The sequence below is a fragment of the Diabrotica undecimpunctata genome, chromosome 2 (genome assembly GCF_040954645.1).
Source record: "Diabrotica undecimpunctata isolate CICGRU chromosome 2, icDiaUnde3, whole genome shotgun sequence".
NCBI lineage: Eukaryota > Metazoa > Arthropoda > Insecta > Coleoptera > Chrysomelidae > Diabrotica > Diabrotica undecimpunctata.
Window position 1 is genome coordinate 142,994,900 of NC_092804.1, and position 19,339 is coordinate 143,014,238.

The 19,339-nt window shown below is 32.8% G+C and overlaps 1 protein-coding gene across 1 annotated transcript in view; it reads left to right on the forward strand.

The window, feature by feature from the left end:
• Nucleotides 1-17,368, forward strand: part of LOC140433942 (ubiquitin-conjugating enzyme E2 R2) — a 52,073-nt gene extending 34,705 nt beyond the window's left edge. Inside the window, exon 4 of the mRNA XM_072521914.1 lies at nucleotides 1,087-17,368. Coding sequence (XP_072378015.1) covers nucleotides 1,087-1,315 — 229 coding nt within the window. The 3' untranslated portion in view covers nucleotides 1,316-17,368. The remainder of the gene's footprint in view (nucleotides 1-1,086) is intronic.
• The last annotated feature ends 1,971 nt before the right edge of the window (nucleotides 17,369-19,339 follow it).

Sequence of the window (19,339 nt, forward strand, 5' to 3'; positions counted from 1 at the left end):
TATATTTTATTTTGTTTTATTTTATTTTCAGGTATTAATCAGGTAGAACAATAGATGACTCAGGGTATCCTTGTCTTATCTCATTGCCAGCTTAAATAGGGTCAGTTAGTTCTTCTTCTACTTTTACTTTTATTGTGTTGTTTTGGTAGATATTTTCGATCGTTGTAATTGTTCTTCTTATAGTATAAGGTGTTTCACTTGCGTACAATAAGTGGATAACGGCCATTAATTTTAACGGGCTAAATGTCTTCTTAAGGTTCACGAAACATAGATATGCCGGTTTCTTATATTCTAATGATTTCTGTTGTACTTTCCTGGTTATAAATATAGCGTCGGTGCATGATCTTCCCGACCTAAAACGTTGTTGTTTTTCTGCTAGTGTTATAATTTCATTCAGTTTATTTGTTATCACTTTGGTTGTTAATTTTAGTTTTGTGTTTAATAAATTAATTCTTCTGAAATTTTCTGGGTCCGAGTCTCACTTTTTGAAGAGAAGTATTAGATCCCTGATATCCATTCTTGAGGAATTCTGTTTTGTTTTATTATTTTTTGGATTAGTTTATATTCTTATTAGGTTTTATAATCAATTATTAGATTATATTCTTTTTCTGTATAATTATTCCGTGTAAGTTCGGTATTCGTGCTGAAGTTTATCATCAGTTCGGTATTCCGGGTATTACTTGATTGCCTATTTGAGCGTTTAAATTCCCCAATATTAATCTCAATATTATCTTTTCTCTGACTGGATCTACTCGTTTTTACGATTGGTAGGTTGCTAATCTTGACAATCTCCCTCCACATTTTATCCGGGCTTGGGACCGGCTATGATAACCGCAGAGCTACTTAATCCACCCCGCAATTACCCCAGGCAGTGTTTCATTTTTATTTATGTATATAGATATATTATCCACGCAGGATCGCTAAATATTTATTTTTGTCAGAAATAGTCATGACCAATAGACTACAATCAAACTTCAACAATAAGAGATGACCGATTTTTGTTGTAAATAATTAATAGATTTTTATTTGTAAACATATTAGTATCAATTTTATACTGATTAATTTAATAACGACTTATTTTTTTAGAAAACAAGCTATGGCTGCCCGAGCTGAAGCAGAAAGGGATGGTTTAAAAGTCCCCTTAACTCTGGAAGATTATTGCATCAAAACACAAGTGAAACCTAATAGTTCCGAGCCCCAAATAGAAATGACTGACTTTTACGATGATGACTACGATGAGGAGTACGATGATCCTTCAGATGATTCTGAATATCCAGAAGAAGATGACAACGATAGCGGAAACGGAGAATTGTGATGTCGCTAAAAATAAATTTATTTTTTTCGAATATTGGATTTAGAATAATTTTGCATATTGATTTAACTCTTTCAATGAGTCTTTTAAAATGCTTCAGGTTTAAGTTCAGTAGAACGTGTATAGTCCTATTTTTATCATTTCTATAAGAAAGAATGGAAGTCTAATAAGTACAATGTACAAATGTCAATTATAATAAAATTGTTAAATATAAATGGAATTGAAACACTTCTTGGTTGAAAGGTAAATAATATGTTTATTGAGGAAACTGCAGATTAGTGTCATATGCGATTGTATAATAAATTACATACTGTCAGACTTTCTTTTCATTTTGAACTGGAAGGTGTTCCAATCTGTAAATTGTTTCAGGAGCGAAAATCTTCATAGGTCCAGATGGCATAATATATTAGCAATCTGCCATTTTATTGATCCTTAAAAAAATTTCTTTTGAAAGCTAATCAGCTGTCTCATTTTCGGATATTTCTTTATAATACATCATATTAATATCAATAAGATTTCTCTGCTATTTTATGAACTCCACAAGGAATCTAAGTTCTTGTACTTTGGCTGTATACCATATATTACAAAAATTTTTATTAAAAATCCTTTATAAAAGGTATATAATTTTATATACCTTTTATAAAGGATTTTTAATAAAAAATTTTTATTTTATGAACTGTCTTCATGATCAGTAGCACTACAACCCTTTTACTGTCTTAAAATTTAAAAATAATGGTGACTCACAAATAATTGGTCATATATATTTTAGATAACCTGCTGCCTATGACTGATTCTTTTATGTATTATATGTAAGAGTACGGTCCGATAACTACTTAGCCTAAAAAAAGAAAATCAAAAATTTTGGAAAGGTGGCGATTTATTTCTCAACATAGTCTTCTTTTAGCTCGGTACACTTGGCCCAGCGATACTCCGACTTCTTTAACCCGTTCGAAAAATACGTTTTCTCGAGGTCTGCAAAGTTGTTCTTTGTGGCGACGATGATATCTTCATTCGACTCAAAATTTTTAAACAAAAAGAAGTCGCACGAGGCCAAATCTGGGGAATACGGTGGATAGGGCAGTAGTGCGTAGCCCAATTTGGCCGTAGCGACGGGGGAGGTTTGAGCCGGTGCATTGTGATGCTGAAAAAAACACATTTTTGTTCGCCAAATGGGGCAGCGTCAAACAGTGCTCTGAAGTGGTCCCACGGTTGCGCTAGTTCTCCGAAGTGAGTAAACGCGGTACCCATCGCGCCGACAGGTTTCTCATTCCCAAAATTTCATACAGGCGGTATTTTGAGATGCCTACTGTCCCAGCTACCTTGCACACTTTCAATTGGCGCTCTGCTAATACGAAATCGTGGATCTTTGTCACGTTATCCTCGCTGGTAACCATTTTCGGGGAACTTGGGCGTGGCTAATCAAAAACCGACGTGCGACCACGATGAAACTCGCTAAACCAATTTTTGACGGTCACCATCGAAGAGAAGAATCACCGTACACGGCATCCAAGCGCTCTTTAATTTCGCTGCCCGATTTCCCTTCAAAGAACAAGAATAGAATCACCGATCGCTATTGCTCTTTTTCCATTTTTCTAAAATCTGCGGACACGGCCTATTCCACACGCTGTCAAAACAAAACTACGAGTCCGGTTCGCCTGAAATTTCGAGATCAGCCGTCTAGGAGAATGTACTATAATTGAGTATCAAATTTGTAGGCAGTAGATTCTCAGAAATGTGAATGAAACATCTAAAAGTACGATAATATATGTTAACAAAATAAGTTTACTTATATACGAAAGCAATCTTGATAAAGTAGTTCAACCTTCACAAGAAGTCAAAATATTAATCTTCGTATGAAGACAACACGTGGGATAATGAAGAGCTATCGCGATCACTACTATTTACATTGATAATTAATAGTTCATCCGAAATATCGACTCTTGTGTCTAAATCCCACATTCTATCTTCTTTTACAGTGTCCTATACAATTTTTCCAAGGCTCCAAGAAATTCTAAGAGCAACTGGAGTTGACAAACAAGACTTGCGAATTATCTCAGAACTATATTGGCACCAAACGGCAACAATTAAAATACGAGGTCTGGCTATTAAATAACGAAACTGCTTATGAAAAAGAGTTTTGTTGTTTTAAAAATTATTTCACAATCGAATGCTCTCCTTCAATATATTCCCCTTCCCTCGCCACACACCGTTCCTTTCGTTTTTTTTTTTCCATTGGCCAAAGAAATGCTGGAATTCTTCTTTTGTTAGCTTTTAGGAGCTCCGCCGTTTTTCGCTTCACCTCTTCCATCGACTCGAACCGGATTGCTTTTAAAGCAGACTTGATCTTCGGAAACAGAAAAAAGTCACACGGTGCTAAATAAGGCGAGTACGGTGGGTGTTCGAGCACTGGAATGCCTCTAGCGGCTAAATAACGCTTCACAGACAGCGTGTTATGGGCAGGTGCGTTGTCCTGGTGTAAGATCCACGGCTTTTTTTTCCACAACTCCGGACGTTTCTTACTTATTTATTGTAATTAACCCAAATGTCAACAAAAATCATTCCTACATTAACGTGATACATATTATAAATAGGCATTTCTTCAATACAAGTAGCTTTGTCGTAATTTGTTTGAAATTTTGAAATAAAATTTTTCGTACGCTATTGGAAGACTTACAAGCGCTGAAACGTCACTATTCTAAGAATTTACTGCCTACAATTTTGATTCTCGTTTGTACATAATAGTAAATTCATCGGGCGGTAATATCTCTTTTATCTACAAAATTTTATGCCTTAACATAATTTTTGTATGCAAACTAATTAATAAAAATAGAAGAATCAAACATTTAAATAGCTGAAGCAATCCAATAGACAATGATCGTGTAGATAGCGCAATGGGCACACCGAACTTTTCGAGTGAAAAGTCAATGTGACAAGACTACAATTCTCATATTCATACCAACGGTATTCTCCTGAGGTGTGCATATTTATTTGCATATAACCATTATGATTAGATAAACACGTTTTAAATTTCTACCCTACCACACAGTCTGGGTGGATTTTAATACTTGTTTATCGATAGGCAAGACATGAAAATGTGATTTGAATTTTTGAATCCGATGGAAGTCATGCGCACCTGGCTAAGAATTTCTAGTGTATCGCTGACTGGCTCCGATCGGCACAAGGCAAATTAGAACATTTTTCTAGAAAAATAATTCTATAACGATATTTTAGAAAAAATAAGTTTATTTATTTTATAAAATAGAGAAATATTCACATATTGATTTGATTTTGATTCACATATGAACAATTTCAAAGCATTCAACACAAAATCCGGGTTGATCAGGACATTTTTTGCAGTGATATGTTGTCTGCTTTCTAATTTTGTTTTCGGAGCATATTTTGCAACGCTTTCTCTTTGTTCGTCCCTTATTAACCATCGGAATTTTAGAAATACTGTGTCTGGAGGCAGGAATATTTCTTGTTTTTCACACTTTCAAGGGCCCTGCATACTTTCCGCCATTTTGAATCACGAAACTACCGCAGCAAAGAACTGGTAAAAATGTTTGACACTTACGCCTTGACAAACATTAACTAACGTCGGCGTCATACTAAGTAAAATATACCGTCTTAAAAATCAACGGGTTACTGTCCCCGATCGGAGTCATGCGCACCTAGCAAAGGACCAGTTTGACTCCGATCGGTCATGCGCAGCGGAAGACGATATACTTGGAAATAAACTTTACTCAATAATAATTTACAAATACGCGTAAAACTACCTCCTAAAAACCTATAAATTTAACAACGAAAAAGAAATCTAACAGAACAATACTTTTTTAATTAACTTTTATCTCTGTTTGTAACCTCTTATAATATTTTAAATTCCACGATTATAATGTTATCAAATCTTTTTAAAGTAGTATAATTTATAATATATTTAGTATAAACAACATAAGATAATTGAATCATTGATTGTGGGTATCTACCTAGATACAATATTTATCGAGAGATATAAAATATTTAATATGTAAATATATATATATATATATATATATATATATATATATATATATATATATATATATATATCTATATATATAAATATATATATATATATATATACAGGTTGGGATAATAATGACACATAAAGCATCTGACATCATATTTTTTGTTACTACTTTACTTCCGGTTTCACGGGAAATTTCTTTAACTTATTTAATTTAAAGGATATACACCCTGTATATTTTTTTCAGATTTTAAAAGAACTTTTTATTCCTAATTCATACATAGTAAGTTTGCTAGAAAAAAATGTTAAAACAAGAAGTAAATCACTTTAAAGTTAAAGATTTATTTACTAAGACCAATGAGAAAACTAATTTAAAAAAATTACTTCAAATGTTCAAAATACTTGCCCGTTCACCTCCTGACAATGTGCAAGGCTGTTATTAAATTCGTGAGTCACTATTTCCAGTATTTCTCCACGTATTAGTTCACATTCATCAATAATTATTTGTTTCAAATCCTGCAAACATGTTGATCGCCTAAAGCTGATCCCAAAGAAAAAAAATCTAACAGATTAATTTCCGGAGAACGAGCAAGCCACTCTATGAATTCTCTTCTATGATTTACGTTATTCATGAAACTTTGCATGAAAATACAATGACACATAAAGCATCTGACATCATATTTTTTGTTACTACTTTACTTCCGGTTTCACGGGAAATTTCTTCAACTTATTTAATTTAAAGGGGACACCCTGTATATTTTTTTCAGATTTTAAAAGAACTTGTTATTCCTAATTCATACATAGTAAGTTTGCTAGAAAAAAATGTTAAAACAAGAAGTAAATCACTTTACAGTTAAAGATTTATTTACTAAGACCAATGAGAAAACTAATTTAAAAAAATTACTTCAAATGTTCAAAATACTCGCCCGTTCACCTCCTGACAATGTGCAAGGCTGTTATTAAATTTGTGAGTCACTCTTTCCAGTATTTCTCCACGTATTAGTTCACATTCATCAATAATTATTTGTTTCAAATCCTGCAAACATGATGATCGCCTACAGCTGATCCCAAAGAAAAAAAATCGAACAGATTAATTTCCGGAGAACGAGCAAGCCACTCTATGAATTCTCTACTATGATTTGGAAAATTCGCATTCAAAAATTTTTTTAGCAGTGGATAATAGTGGAACAGCGCTTTATCTGGTGGAAGTTCAAGAATAATTTGGTTATTTAGTAAATCTAAATACTTGTCACCAGTCAAGTTTCCGTCTTTATAAAATTGGTATGTAAGCTAGCTTATTTAGGACAATTTCCATCCAAACATTAAATTTTTTGGATGGATATGATAATAAATAGGACTATGACTCGTTTTATTTACTTATTTGCGTATAGTTTGATTGTTTTCTGATCTCATTCAACTGGAGTCAATATCAGATTGGTGATTTTGTAAATAACTTTAAGCTTGTGTTATCGTCTTCTTTATTGTAACTCAGATTTTATATATTATGTAATTATTGTTAGGACTGATTGTATATTTAAAACATTTTAAACTTTCGACGATTCTTATCGATTTTATAGGAAGTATTACATTTTGTGGTACTACCAATATCGGTGTTATACTCGCATGTGAGTGTAAATAGTGCACAAATAAGAAATGTAACGAAAGGGAGGACAAGAAAACGACCTTCATAAAAATATTAAAGTTTGGCCTAAATATTCGTTTTTAATTAAAGAATTGAAAAACGCCGTGACATTATATAGCGAAACAGTTTTACGTTGTAATTTTTGTCTGTAGGTTAGATGACATTTTGCGATTTTGAAGACTATTCCTTAGTTTCTACTACACCTCTTTCACAATATCACCGAGTGTTGAAGTTAAATTACAATTTAATATTTCCATAAGGAAAATGAATTTCTTGTAGTTTGCTGTATACCATAAATCACAAAACTTTTAATAAAAAATCCTTTATAAAAAGGTATATTTAGTTAATATGTGTTGTAACGTCTGTAGTTAAGAGATCAAATACTAAGCGTCATTTTTATGTCAAGTGTTGACATGCCAGTTTGAAATAACTTTCTTCTGGTTGTCAGCGGCGGCTCGTGGCCTAAAAAAGTGGTGAAGATGAGGAAAGCTTGCCGGAGCCAAAAGGAGTTTTGGTACCTACTTCGCGCCCAAATCTCATTAAAAATTCGTTAAAAAAATGTATAGAGTTTAGGGCCCTAATAACTTGAAAACAGTTTTTTAGGGCACTTATACTAGATACGATTCGTTCTGCTTGCCTGGGGTATTTTAGTTCTGAACCTTGACATTTCATTGAGGGTTTTTTGGCGATTAAAACACCACGCCTGCTAAAACGGGTTGGTGAGTTTCGATTCAGCCGCCCACTCTAAGTCAGATGCTGATTGCAGCCGACCACTCTGGATCAGACGCAGATGTTTAAAATACTGGTTGGTCGACAATGTAAAAGAACATCCCTTTTATCTTCATTTTTCCAAAGCCTAAACGGAGTCTCTAATATATTAGACACCAAGTCATTAATTTAGCCACCATTTAATATAGTCTTCTGCAGGTCATCATGCAGGGTAGAGTCGATGGCAAAAACGGAATAGGTAGAAAGAGGAAATCATGGCTGCGAAATATTTGAGACTGGACAAACATGACTGTAGACGAATTATTCCACGTTGCAAAAGACAGAGAAGTTTTTAGAAATGTGGTCGCCAACCTCCGTTAATGGAGACGGCATAGGAAGAAGAAGAAGAAGTCATTAATTGGATTCATGTCTGTCTAAAATTATTTTTGTCCAAACGAAATCCACGAGAACAGTGTATATCCGAAATCCGAAACAAACCACAGAGAAATGTATAAAGTGCACTAAACAAATAAAATTAATACTGTGACTAAACTAAACTAATAAATACTATACTATACACTATACTATATAAAAAATGTCTATATCATAGACTAAATTTCAAAATATTGTCGCTTAGAGAAATTTCCGAAAAATAGGAATACCAAATACACATCCAACAGTGGGTGAAGACGGATAATATATTTTTAGACGGAACTGCACTCACCACTTTTCTCAGCTATCACTAAGGATAGGCTGACGTCACGTTGCCATGGCAACCGTGAACGCTAATGGAGATGGATTTCGCATTTCAAAAATGATATTCACCTCTTCCGGAATCCTATTATACACGTCTAGTGACACAGGTCGGGACTTGACCGTCAAGTACGTACCGCTAATAAAGCTAGTTGTCTTTTTTAATTTTTAGATTAATTAAAAGAGAATAAATAATTGATTTAGATAAATAAAATTTAGATATAATAATGTTTTCATTTTTTATTTATTTGTCTCAATTTAATTATATTTTTTTGGTGAACCTCACCTTCACCTGGCCGGCCGCCGCTGCTGGTTGTACGAAACAATATTCTGATCATCGCAGAATTTTACCCCATTCATATAAAACGAAGTTAAAATACACCAATTACACTATTTAAAATGAAAGTCGTCGATTGGTTAAAATATTTACTTAGTGCGGAACTACTCGTGTGAAATAATCGGTTCTAAAGTGCGTTTGTTTTATGCTGAACCAAATAAAGACAAGGTATTTATCATGATACTGGTTTCTTATATTCTTTATGGTACATCTACTCTCTAATAGTGGAGACAATCGTGCAACCGAGCATATTATATTAATTAAACTCGATGTCCTATTTTGGAGTTTCCATTTGGTAGCTTGTTCCTTTTTGGAGTAAAAACGTGGATAGCTTTAGCGCCTCTCAGAAGGTTTTATAAGCCAGTCTAAAAAATGAAACTTCTTGGTAATAACGTCCACTTGAATACTTTGTTTTTTATTGGTTCAGAATAAATGTACATCACATAAATCGCTGTATATATTGTATGTATTTAATATCTAAAAGGCCTGTTTGACGAAATACTCTTAGAAATGGAGTAGATTAGTAAAACTTCAAAAACATAATACTAATTCGTATTTTGATTAGAGTTTTAAAAGTTACTTACGTGTTGTATTGCAAATTTAAATTTAGTTTATATTAATTTTCTCACATAACTGCAGTTACCTTAAACGTTTCAAACAATATAAAGTTCAAATATCTAGACGTTCTATTTGCAACTATAGATTATTTTATTGACAATAAAACCATTTGCTTGAAATAATATCAACAAGGATCTGATGTGTTAACAATGATACACGCTAATAAAACTATTATATATGGATATATTTTTTATAAAAGATTTATTTATCAGAATCAAAAAACAATTAAACAAATCATTCAAGAAACTAATTAATCATGCAAAGTACTAACAAGCAATAGAAATAAATCCAACCTGATTCGAATGCATACCCCTAAAACTGATATTTGGATATACTGTTGGGGCGAGGAGGATTGATCCGTGTAAATCAGGAACCACTCCATCTCTCCCCCTATGCTCCCAAGCCATCCTCCCCCCGTTCCCCACAGCAGGCTGATACGCTATGAAGGCAACAATCATCAAAATGCCTGCCATCTGGGAGTCCTGGGTACAAAGACCCGCCCTGGGGTGGGAACGTTAAACCTTGATCCATTATGGCTCATAGGTTTTTAGTTTCGGGCTGCCATTCGGTGGGTCTGTCTTACACTGTTAGCTGTTCTTCTGGGTTATCTCTTCTAATTTTGAAGATAAGCGATTGGATCTTCTCTGATTTAATGACTATTTTCCATTTGATACTCCATTCTGCGTAGGGTGGAATATCTAAAGTGCGTGTAAGTAATAAACTGTCTAGCAGCTTTGAAATCAACAGTGGACTCAAACAGGGTGATGCATTATCTCCACTACTTTTTAACCTTGTATTAGAGAAAACCATGGGGAGAAAACCAAAAAGGACCCAAGCTATTACTCGCATATGCAGATGACATAGATCTCGTTGGAGACTCCATCATATCCAGGAAAGACATCTTCAACAAGGTGGAAGGAACAACAAGTGAAGTAGGGCTGAAGATTAATGAAGAGAAGACGAAATATATCTGTATAAATATAACGACACAAAGAGACAGAATAGGACAAAATGTGACGGTCAACACCTTCAATTTCGAAAGAGTACAACGTTTTAAGTATCTGGGGGCCGTAATCACAGCTGACAATGATGTTACTGAAGAAATAAAAGACAGAATCCAATCTGCAAACCGCTGTCTATTCGCACTGGATAAGCTCATAAAATAAAAAAATCTTACAAGTTCAAAGATCAAAATCTATAAATCCATCGTCAGACCTGTAATAACATACGAATGCGAAAAATACTTGGAAAAATTTTCGGACCTCACCATGACATCACGTCAAACCAGTATAAGATCAGAACCAATATTGAATTAAAAACACTCTACAATGACGTCGATATTGTCCAAGAAATTAAATCACAGCGACTAAGATGGGCAGGCCACGTGCACAGACTGCATAACGAGAGACTTGTAAAACTGGTATGGGAGGAGATTCCCACAGGCAAAAGACCACTCCGACGTCCCAGAATGCGATGGAGAGATTACATACAAGTAGATCTCCGGAAAATAAACATTCCATTTGACCCTAGGTTGATGGAAGACCGAACAAATTGGAAAAATGTTGTACAGTCAGCCAAGACTCCATATCCAGGTTTATGTGTTTAGCCGTGATTGCTGTTAGTTGCATAAAGGCTTAGTAATGTTCCTGGTGTTCTTGGAACGTCAGCTGTGTATATGGTGTACAGAAGGAATGACAGGACTGCTCTCTGTGGCACTCCGGCTTTCCAGGGCTATGTGGACCCTGAACCTCCGGTCGCTTGAGTACGAGGTGATAGTCATAAAGCCTCGTCATGAGCCTGCTATATTCATAGTGTCTCATTTTGTATGTCAGTCCTTTTGCTGTCGAGAATTTAGATGTTAGAAACGATTTCTTCAGTTGTAATTATTTGGGAAAGACCTTTGCACAGAAGTTTATTTTCTGCTTATGTCATTAAAGAGGGAATATATTCATGACTGTATTAACGACAGATGAATGAGATAAAAAAACGGAAAGATGGTTTTTTCTTAGAAACAATGAATTGAAATCTCATACCGGCTATTGGTTTTCACCACTAGACACGGTGAGTACTCGAGTTACTGTGACCAAAAGGTTTTCCAGCGCGTGAAGAAACTACCTGCAAAGATAGCAAAACGTTGATATGGGCTCACATATGGGTAATTCAAAAAGACGCGGTGTAAACTCTGATAACAATTAGATAATTCTGATACTGGCTGTGGAAGTTTTTATATTAATTTGTCAAGTTGTTGAATTTCAATGGAGCGGACATCACAAATATAAGATAATAAACTATTTCTTGACCTAAACAAACCGATTATAAGTGCGTATTATTTAAAATAAAGCTAGTACAGCTATCGATATTATATTGTAAATGATTATTCTGTATATTTTGATAAATAATGTAGTAACCATTTAGAAATTAACAATTTGCAGACGATATTCTTGATTCTAGATCGCCCTATAGGTTATTGGTATATCTACACCCACTACTGCTTGGATTATGTCAACAGTATATTGCAGTGTGCAAGTGGACGGTGACGATGTTTATTGATTTGTTGTTGCTGTATTAATTTTTTACAAAATTTATGATACAACTAAAGAAGATGTATTAATGTAAGCAATCTTGCTAAATATTTTTCTTAAAGTGTTTATTGGCATACCTCAAATAAATAGTTTTTTGTCTTCATTCTTTTCATAAATTTTTTACATTCATTTTGTGCCGTGAAATAGCGGTTCGTGGTTCGCAGTCATAGTAAACAGTTGGATGAGTTCATTGAAACTTTTTCAATTTTATTAAAATCTATAAAAAATAATAAATAAATAATAAAAATACTTTATTCAATTTTAAAAATATAGAAAACATAGTACGAAGCTTCGCGCTAGTCTACAGTACCGCCTACGGTACCACTTTTTGTTCTATGTTGTACAAATTTTGATTTTAACTGAGGTTACTATAAAACGAAGCACACATGCTCATAGCAAATATTAGTTGTAACTTAAAAGTAAAAAAATATTCACATGGTTTATCAACAAAATAAAACCGCATCAATAAAATCAAAGGGTTAACTGTTTATTTTTGAAATGCTTTAGTTATTTATACATACAAATACATTGTACATATTTGCAAATGGAAAGTTTTTAATCAAAATTAATGAATATTGATTCATCTTTTTTCAATTAAAAACATGCAACAGTAAGTTTATTTAAGATGTGTTTCCGACAATGACTGTCTCAATATTCACAAGCTCGGTGAATCGACTATATGGGTGCTATATTGTTAACCATTTAAAAAATTAATATAAAATATATTTAAATACATATCAACACGTACAGTTTTCTACTTAAAACACCTTGCGTTGTGTGATTATGATTAGGGGCGAGGTATGTGCTTGAGCCATCATAGATTGTTTATAGTACTTCAATTATTGAATGGTAAACCACTTAACCTAAACTGTAAACAATATATTCAAAGAGAAACATATTTTAGTTATATTTATTAAGAGAACTATATCTTTAAAAATAGTAAATGTATAGACTATATATATATATTTTTTTCATCGAAAGTACTTTTTGCTCAAAGACATGTTGGTTCTTTCCATACCTTACCACGCTTATATAGGCACTGAATATTGTTAAATGTTATTTGAGTTCAGGCAAAAATATAAAGTATTATTTGGCCAGTGTAACTTGAAAGTCCTTAGTAGGGATATATAGCTATATTTTGCAACCTCTTATGATCACAAAACTTATTGTACATGAGTGTGGTAACAAAATTGGCCTTCAAAAATATTACCTATTCGTTAGGACTAAATTTGCCGGTGTGCATCTGCTATGCTAAGCATAGAAAATAAAATAAGCAGTATTAACTTACGTTTGCGTAATAGTTGAACGGAAAGGGACTCATTGCTCAAAAATAAGATAGGGTGTAGAAAAGACTAAGTATGGCCCATAATATAAAATAGTGTAATTATTATTTCAAAGACATGTTGCATTTCATTTTCTATTTCTATTTGTGAAGAATTTCGATATTGTTTATTTGGCCACCCCATGAGACTTTCAGCTAACTTCAATATAACCTCATTTAGAAGAAGAACAGAGAAGAACACAATAATCGGTTAATATATTAATATAAGGGTAATTCTCCATTATATGGAAAATCCCTGTCCTTAGCTAATTTTATGTAATAAATGTTAATATTTTTATGTTTTTTGTATAAATAACGATATATTATTAGGTATTCTTGGCACTTCACAGTAATATTTAGTAATTTGAAATAAATGAACCTGAAAACACAGCCCCTGGTACCTCCCTTTTCCAGTATTACAAATCTTGCTATAAGTATTTATTTTTTGTCGTTAATAACCAAACAAAAAATAATCCAAATACATAAAAAAAACTGGTAAGCATCTGTAGACAACACCATTATATTTTTAAAATAAAATGTTAATCAAATTATCTATTTGCAAATGCTGTCCTTAAATTATTCAAATACTCCCATGTTAAAATTTGAAAACCGCGCTGAGTCAAATTTTGTTTTGGTGTGAGGCATTTAGATCGTGAAACGTAACGCAATCGGTGTGAAGTTTGTTCTATTGTGGAGCTAAGCTTGTTTAGTGCTACTACCACGTCTGCTGGTGAACAGTGGTCTCAGCCGTCAGTGAAAACAGTCCTCTGGTAAGCTTTTTTTACTATTTTAAGAGTTTTAATAACGACAATTTGTTTAAAATAGTTGATTATCTATATATCTAAAAACAAACACCTGTTTTAGTTTCCAACAATCCTCTGCCGTTTCATAGCACAGGAGACTTGACTTATTTTTACATGAATACTTAATAAAATAAAATTATCTAAATATATCAGGTTAAAGAAACAACTGTGGCTACATACTAGATAATCAATTATTTTAAATAAATTTTCTTTATTAAAACTCTGAAAATAGTTTAAAAAAACTTACCAGGTTACTGTTTTCACTAACGACTGAAGCGCGGAGTTCACTATCAGACGCACTAGTACCACTAAACAAAATAGCGGTTGCCCACTTAGCTCCACAAAAGATTTCTGATGTCAGCTTTAACTAAATATTGCAAAAGTTACCAGATCCAGATTTATGTCTAAAATTTTAATATTTTCCTATATCTCTAACGGTTTTTGAGAAATAAGTTAATTTAAAGCTTTTTCCTGAATTATAATCTTAACACTGATTTTTTTATAAGGCATCGTATAACTAATATTAATTACTTTAAAAGTACTGACTACAAAGTATTATGTCAGTGTAAAATATTGGTTGTGACAATTAATTAGCAGAATTATATTTATATATATTATATTATGACTGACTTTAGTGTCATAAAATCGGGAGTCTTAATACTGTCAAATTAAACTTAACAAAACTAATTGTTTTTATTCATAAAAACATTCCCCTCTATGACTACAACAGTCCTCTGTCACAAGTTTGCATAACATTATCCATAACACAAAAACCAAGAGGAAAATGGGTGGGCTTTTTAAAGACATATATTTATTTTACTATTGCCTACATTGTATTAACAAACATTCTCAACATTTAATAAAATTTGCTCGGGGACAGTTTTGTATAGAAAATTTCCAATAGCAGAGAAATTAAGAGAAACTAGCCGAGAATACATATTGTTATATTAAGTACTATATCATATCAGAATAATCCACTTTATTAAAATACTGTATATTTACGTTTTGATTTCCACCTCAGAAATCGTTCTCAATTTCCACTTCGGTAATCAGAAAGCAAGGTGGAAATCGAAACGTTAAAAATAAGTTATTTTTAATTATATTTATGGTTTATTTCCATAAAATGTGATAGTTAATATAAAAAAGTGTTGTTTTTATTTATATTGTTCTTTCAAAATCTTAACTTATCTCAAATATAATTTCTCGAAACAAAATACAATTTTGAAATTGTCTGGCCCAATTTGGTCCGATAAAATTTTGTGGCTTACTTATTTTTCATTTTATTAAATACTAAAATGATAACAATAATTTCCAATACTATTCTACTATCTCTCCATCTATAGACATCGTAGTCCAATAACCTCTATTTACTCCATTCAAAGTTTTACATTAAATCCAATGTTAAATCATACATGCTCAGTTTTTCGAATTCCGTCTCTGTATGGGAGAACTAAGACGCTAAAACTGTTTCATTTAATGGCCTTACTTTAAAAAGTTTTTCCTTTACTTTCTACAATTTAATGAGGATATCAGAACTGTGGTATATTTAGCCTAACCGAAAATACTTTTAATTAAATTCAGTGTCCGTACTCTTGGCGTTTAAAAGAGGTCTGCATCTAATATGCATAACTTTGTTGAAAGATTGACAAGGTTTCAGGTGATTTTGATAACCTAGAATTAGATTGAATATATATTTTTTTTGTAAATAATATCTCATAGAAAATTAATATTTATTTAGTGTAAGTGTTTTTAATTATCCTGGATGTATGAGATTAAATACAAGATGTACCACTGAGACTGTAATTAAAAATTACCACGATAAATATTACAGAATAAAGCTAGTGCTAATGCACTTAAAAGTTCCATTCAAATTTTGAAACATTCACTTTGATCGAGAATTTAATTCAAATCAAAGTATATGCATAAGAGACTCAATTTGTACATGAATCTAATAGCATCATAAAACCGTAAATTAAGTACAGTATCACTGATGGTCGCCACACATCTTTTAAACTAGAAGAAAACTGTTTTTATCATTGAAAGTAGCAAAGTAGTAGAAATTGTAAGAAAATTGAGGCTTTCGAAATGTGGCTAACCACGTTACCAATCAGGATGTTTTATTAAGAATGTAAAAAGAAAAAGCTGTTAACCACAATAAAAACAGCCAAAATCGAAGATATGGATTGCTGCAACTAATTTTACAGTGAAAAGTAGAAAGAAAAACGAGGCCCAGGAAGGCTAAGGCTTACCTGGCTGAAGAATCTACGTACTTGCTTTAATACAACAACCACAAATCTTTTTAAAGCAGCAGTGTGCAAAGTACCGATTGCCATGGTCGCCAACATCCGAAACAGATAGGCACTACAAGAAAATGAATAAAGTGTAGCGAGCGTGAAAAATCCTGATAGTCTTGTCTGCAATTTCCAATTATGTCGGCCAAAACTGTTAACGTTATGGCCAACGGGTAGATCCATGTAGACTTACTATTACCTTAGTATTCCTACACATAGTATTGAAGAGGTACAGAAAATTAATGAGAAGGTGGTTAGGCAGCATTTGGAAAACTATTGGTCCAATATTAATGGTCTTTAAATAAGAATTTTGAAACAGGTGTTATCTATCTTTTGTGGCAGATACCTCTGAAATATGGAGGTGTACAAAGAATAAAGAGATGGAGACACAAATAGTAAAGAGCAGTGATATAATGCAAAATTTCCAGGAAAGGAAGAAAAAAGTAAGGTCTATATAGGTAGAGATACATTTATGGTTGATTAGATGGACAGAGATAATAAACTACCAAACAGGTATAATATTTTTCTGTAATTCTTTTTTGAATTACTGTTTTTAGTGTGAATTAACCACAATTTTAGTTTAAAATAAGTTTATTTTGACGTTTCGATTTCCACTTCGGAAATCGTTCTCAAGGTGCCACAAGAAAATAGCTTCAGGGTCATATTCTTTTGTGATATTTTCGTTTTTACACTAAAATTCTTCAAGTTTGATATTCAAATGACGAATATGTTACTAAAGTCGTGGTGGTACAAAATGTAGGTTTGCGGCAATTTGATGTAGTACTTGTACATAAAAAATTTGGAAATTTAAAATAAATATTTTTAAACGCAATCAAAACAGTCAAATTGTCGCAAATAAAAATTCAATTATTCTCCACATTGTTATTGTCCAGCAATATTAATTGTCTCGCATTGAAATATTAATAGCGATCATTTTTGAGTGTGAGATTTATGTTTAAAACTGTTCTTTTGGATAAATAAATGGTCAAATTACTTAATTTCAGTGTTTATTTTTTACCTATTTGTATATTATTAGAGAGGCATGCAAACCGTTATGAATCATCCTATGAGCTCTACAGCGAAGTCCGATATCTGGCTAGAAAATTTAAACAAATTACACAAACATAATGGATGAAAAACAGCACATTATCAACGACGATAAAGGTATTGCGGAGATATGGAGAAAATACTGTTCAACGACTGTACGCAGATACAAATCACAAAGAGTTCACTCAAGAAAGATAACCCAACATTTTAAGGTTGATCTTCATCCTCAATTAATTTGTTTATGATCCTAGAAATGACTCGACTGCGACATGCTGCTGTGCTAAAATTTTCAAATTAATTGTAGATTTCTACATGATGACTCCGTAATATTTTCAAACCCTAACCATTGATTATAAACCACACCCTAGATAGCTCACCTCGTGGTAACCGAAAGACGTATTAACAACTAGATGGCGCCATTAGAAAACCGTATCGAGATTTCTCATTCTCTCTCTGACTTGCGAGGAGATAGGAGTAGTGTCAGGGCCGAACTTACCCTATAGGTGTATTATCTGTGATTAGTGTTGTGAGAAGTTATAGCGGAATTTTATCAAAAAAAGGATTTTAAATAAAATGGCCTCTGTAACGCATAAGTGTGTTTACGCGGGATGTTTTGAAAGAAACGATGGAACAAATAATAATATATCTTTCTTTAAATTTCCCCTGAAAGACGTAGAGCGCAAAGAAATTGCGGGAATATTGATATTTTATTGATGGATATCAGTGACCTGAAAGAGAGGGTAATTTGCCAGCATCATTTTGCAGTGGAACATATTTACCAAAGTGGCCAAAGAAAATTATTAAGGAAAAATGCAGTTCCTCTAAAATTTATACAGTTAGCAACTGATTTAGGTGAGTACTCAACTTTGGAAATATTTTTATGTTTGCCTAATGCGTTTTGTCAATGAGAATAATACTGTTAAAATATATTTTATATAAAATCAGTTGATATTGAGTGATTTATATATTTTTTATACAATTAAATCAAAAGAGATTTTTTTAATATGAATGCGTTGTTAGTATCATCATCACTGGCTCGACAACCCTTTTTGGGTCCTGGCCTGTTCCAGGATTCTTCTCCATTCTGATCTGTTTCGTGCTTTTTTTCTCAAGTTTTTTATTTTTAAGGTTGTTATATCATTTTCTATTTGTTCTAAGTATCTCAGCTTCGGTCTTCCTCTTGTTCTTTTTCCTACTGGCATCTGTTTGAATATTTGGTTCTCTATTTCGCCTTCTTCCATTCTTTCTACATGTCCTATCCAATGCAGCCGTCATATTTCCTTATCTCTACACATCGTTGTTCTCGGTTTGAAGTCCTTTCTGCTTTTGTTTAGTCTCTGATAAAATTTTCTTGTCTCTGTTGATTTACTTAGTTCTTGTAGTTCTTTGTTCATATATTCTTTTTTTTTCTTCGGTGAGTTTTCTTTTTTTTCTTTGCGTAGTCGTTGATATTCTTCCTCCTCTTGTCGGGTTTTGTGCCCCTGTTGCATCAGTAAATATGCTCTGTTTTTTTTTGTCTGTTATGATCTGACATTTTTCATCAAACCAGTCATTCGTTCTTGTTCTTCTTTCTCTACCTTCTCTGCCTTCTGCGTTGTTAGTATCACTCCAGAAATAATGGAGATGCTTGTTTTGCTTTAATTAAAATTACACATACATTTCAATGATTACCTATTTTAGGTGATACCCCACCAGTATGATCTACATACGTTTATTGCGGTACGAAACGTAAAAGATCTACAAGTGGCGATTGTATGGTTAGGTCAACTCCATCGCCTAAGAGATCAAGTAGTAGTCTCAGTGATATTTCCAGTTTTGAAATTAATTTACCCACAAAACTTGAAACTGAATTGACGGAGAAGGTAAAAAAAATTGGAGTATCAAGTAAATGTTTTAAAGAAGAAGTGCCGTCAGAAGAACAG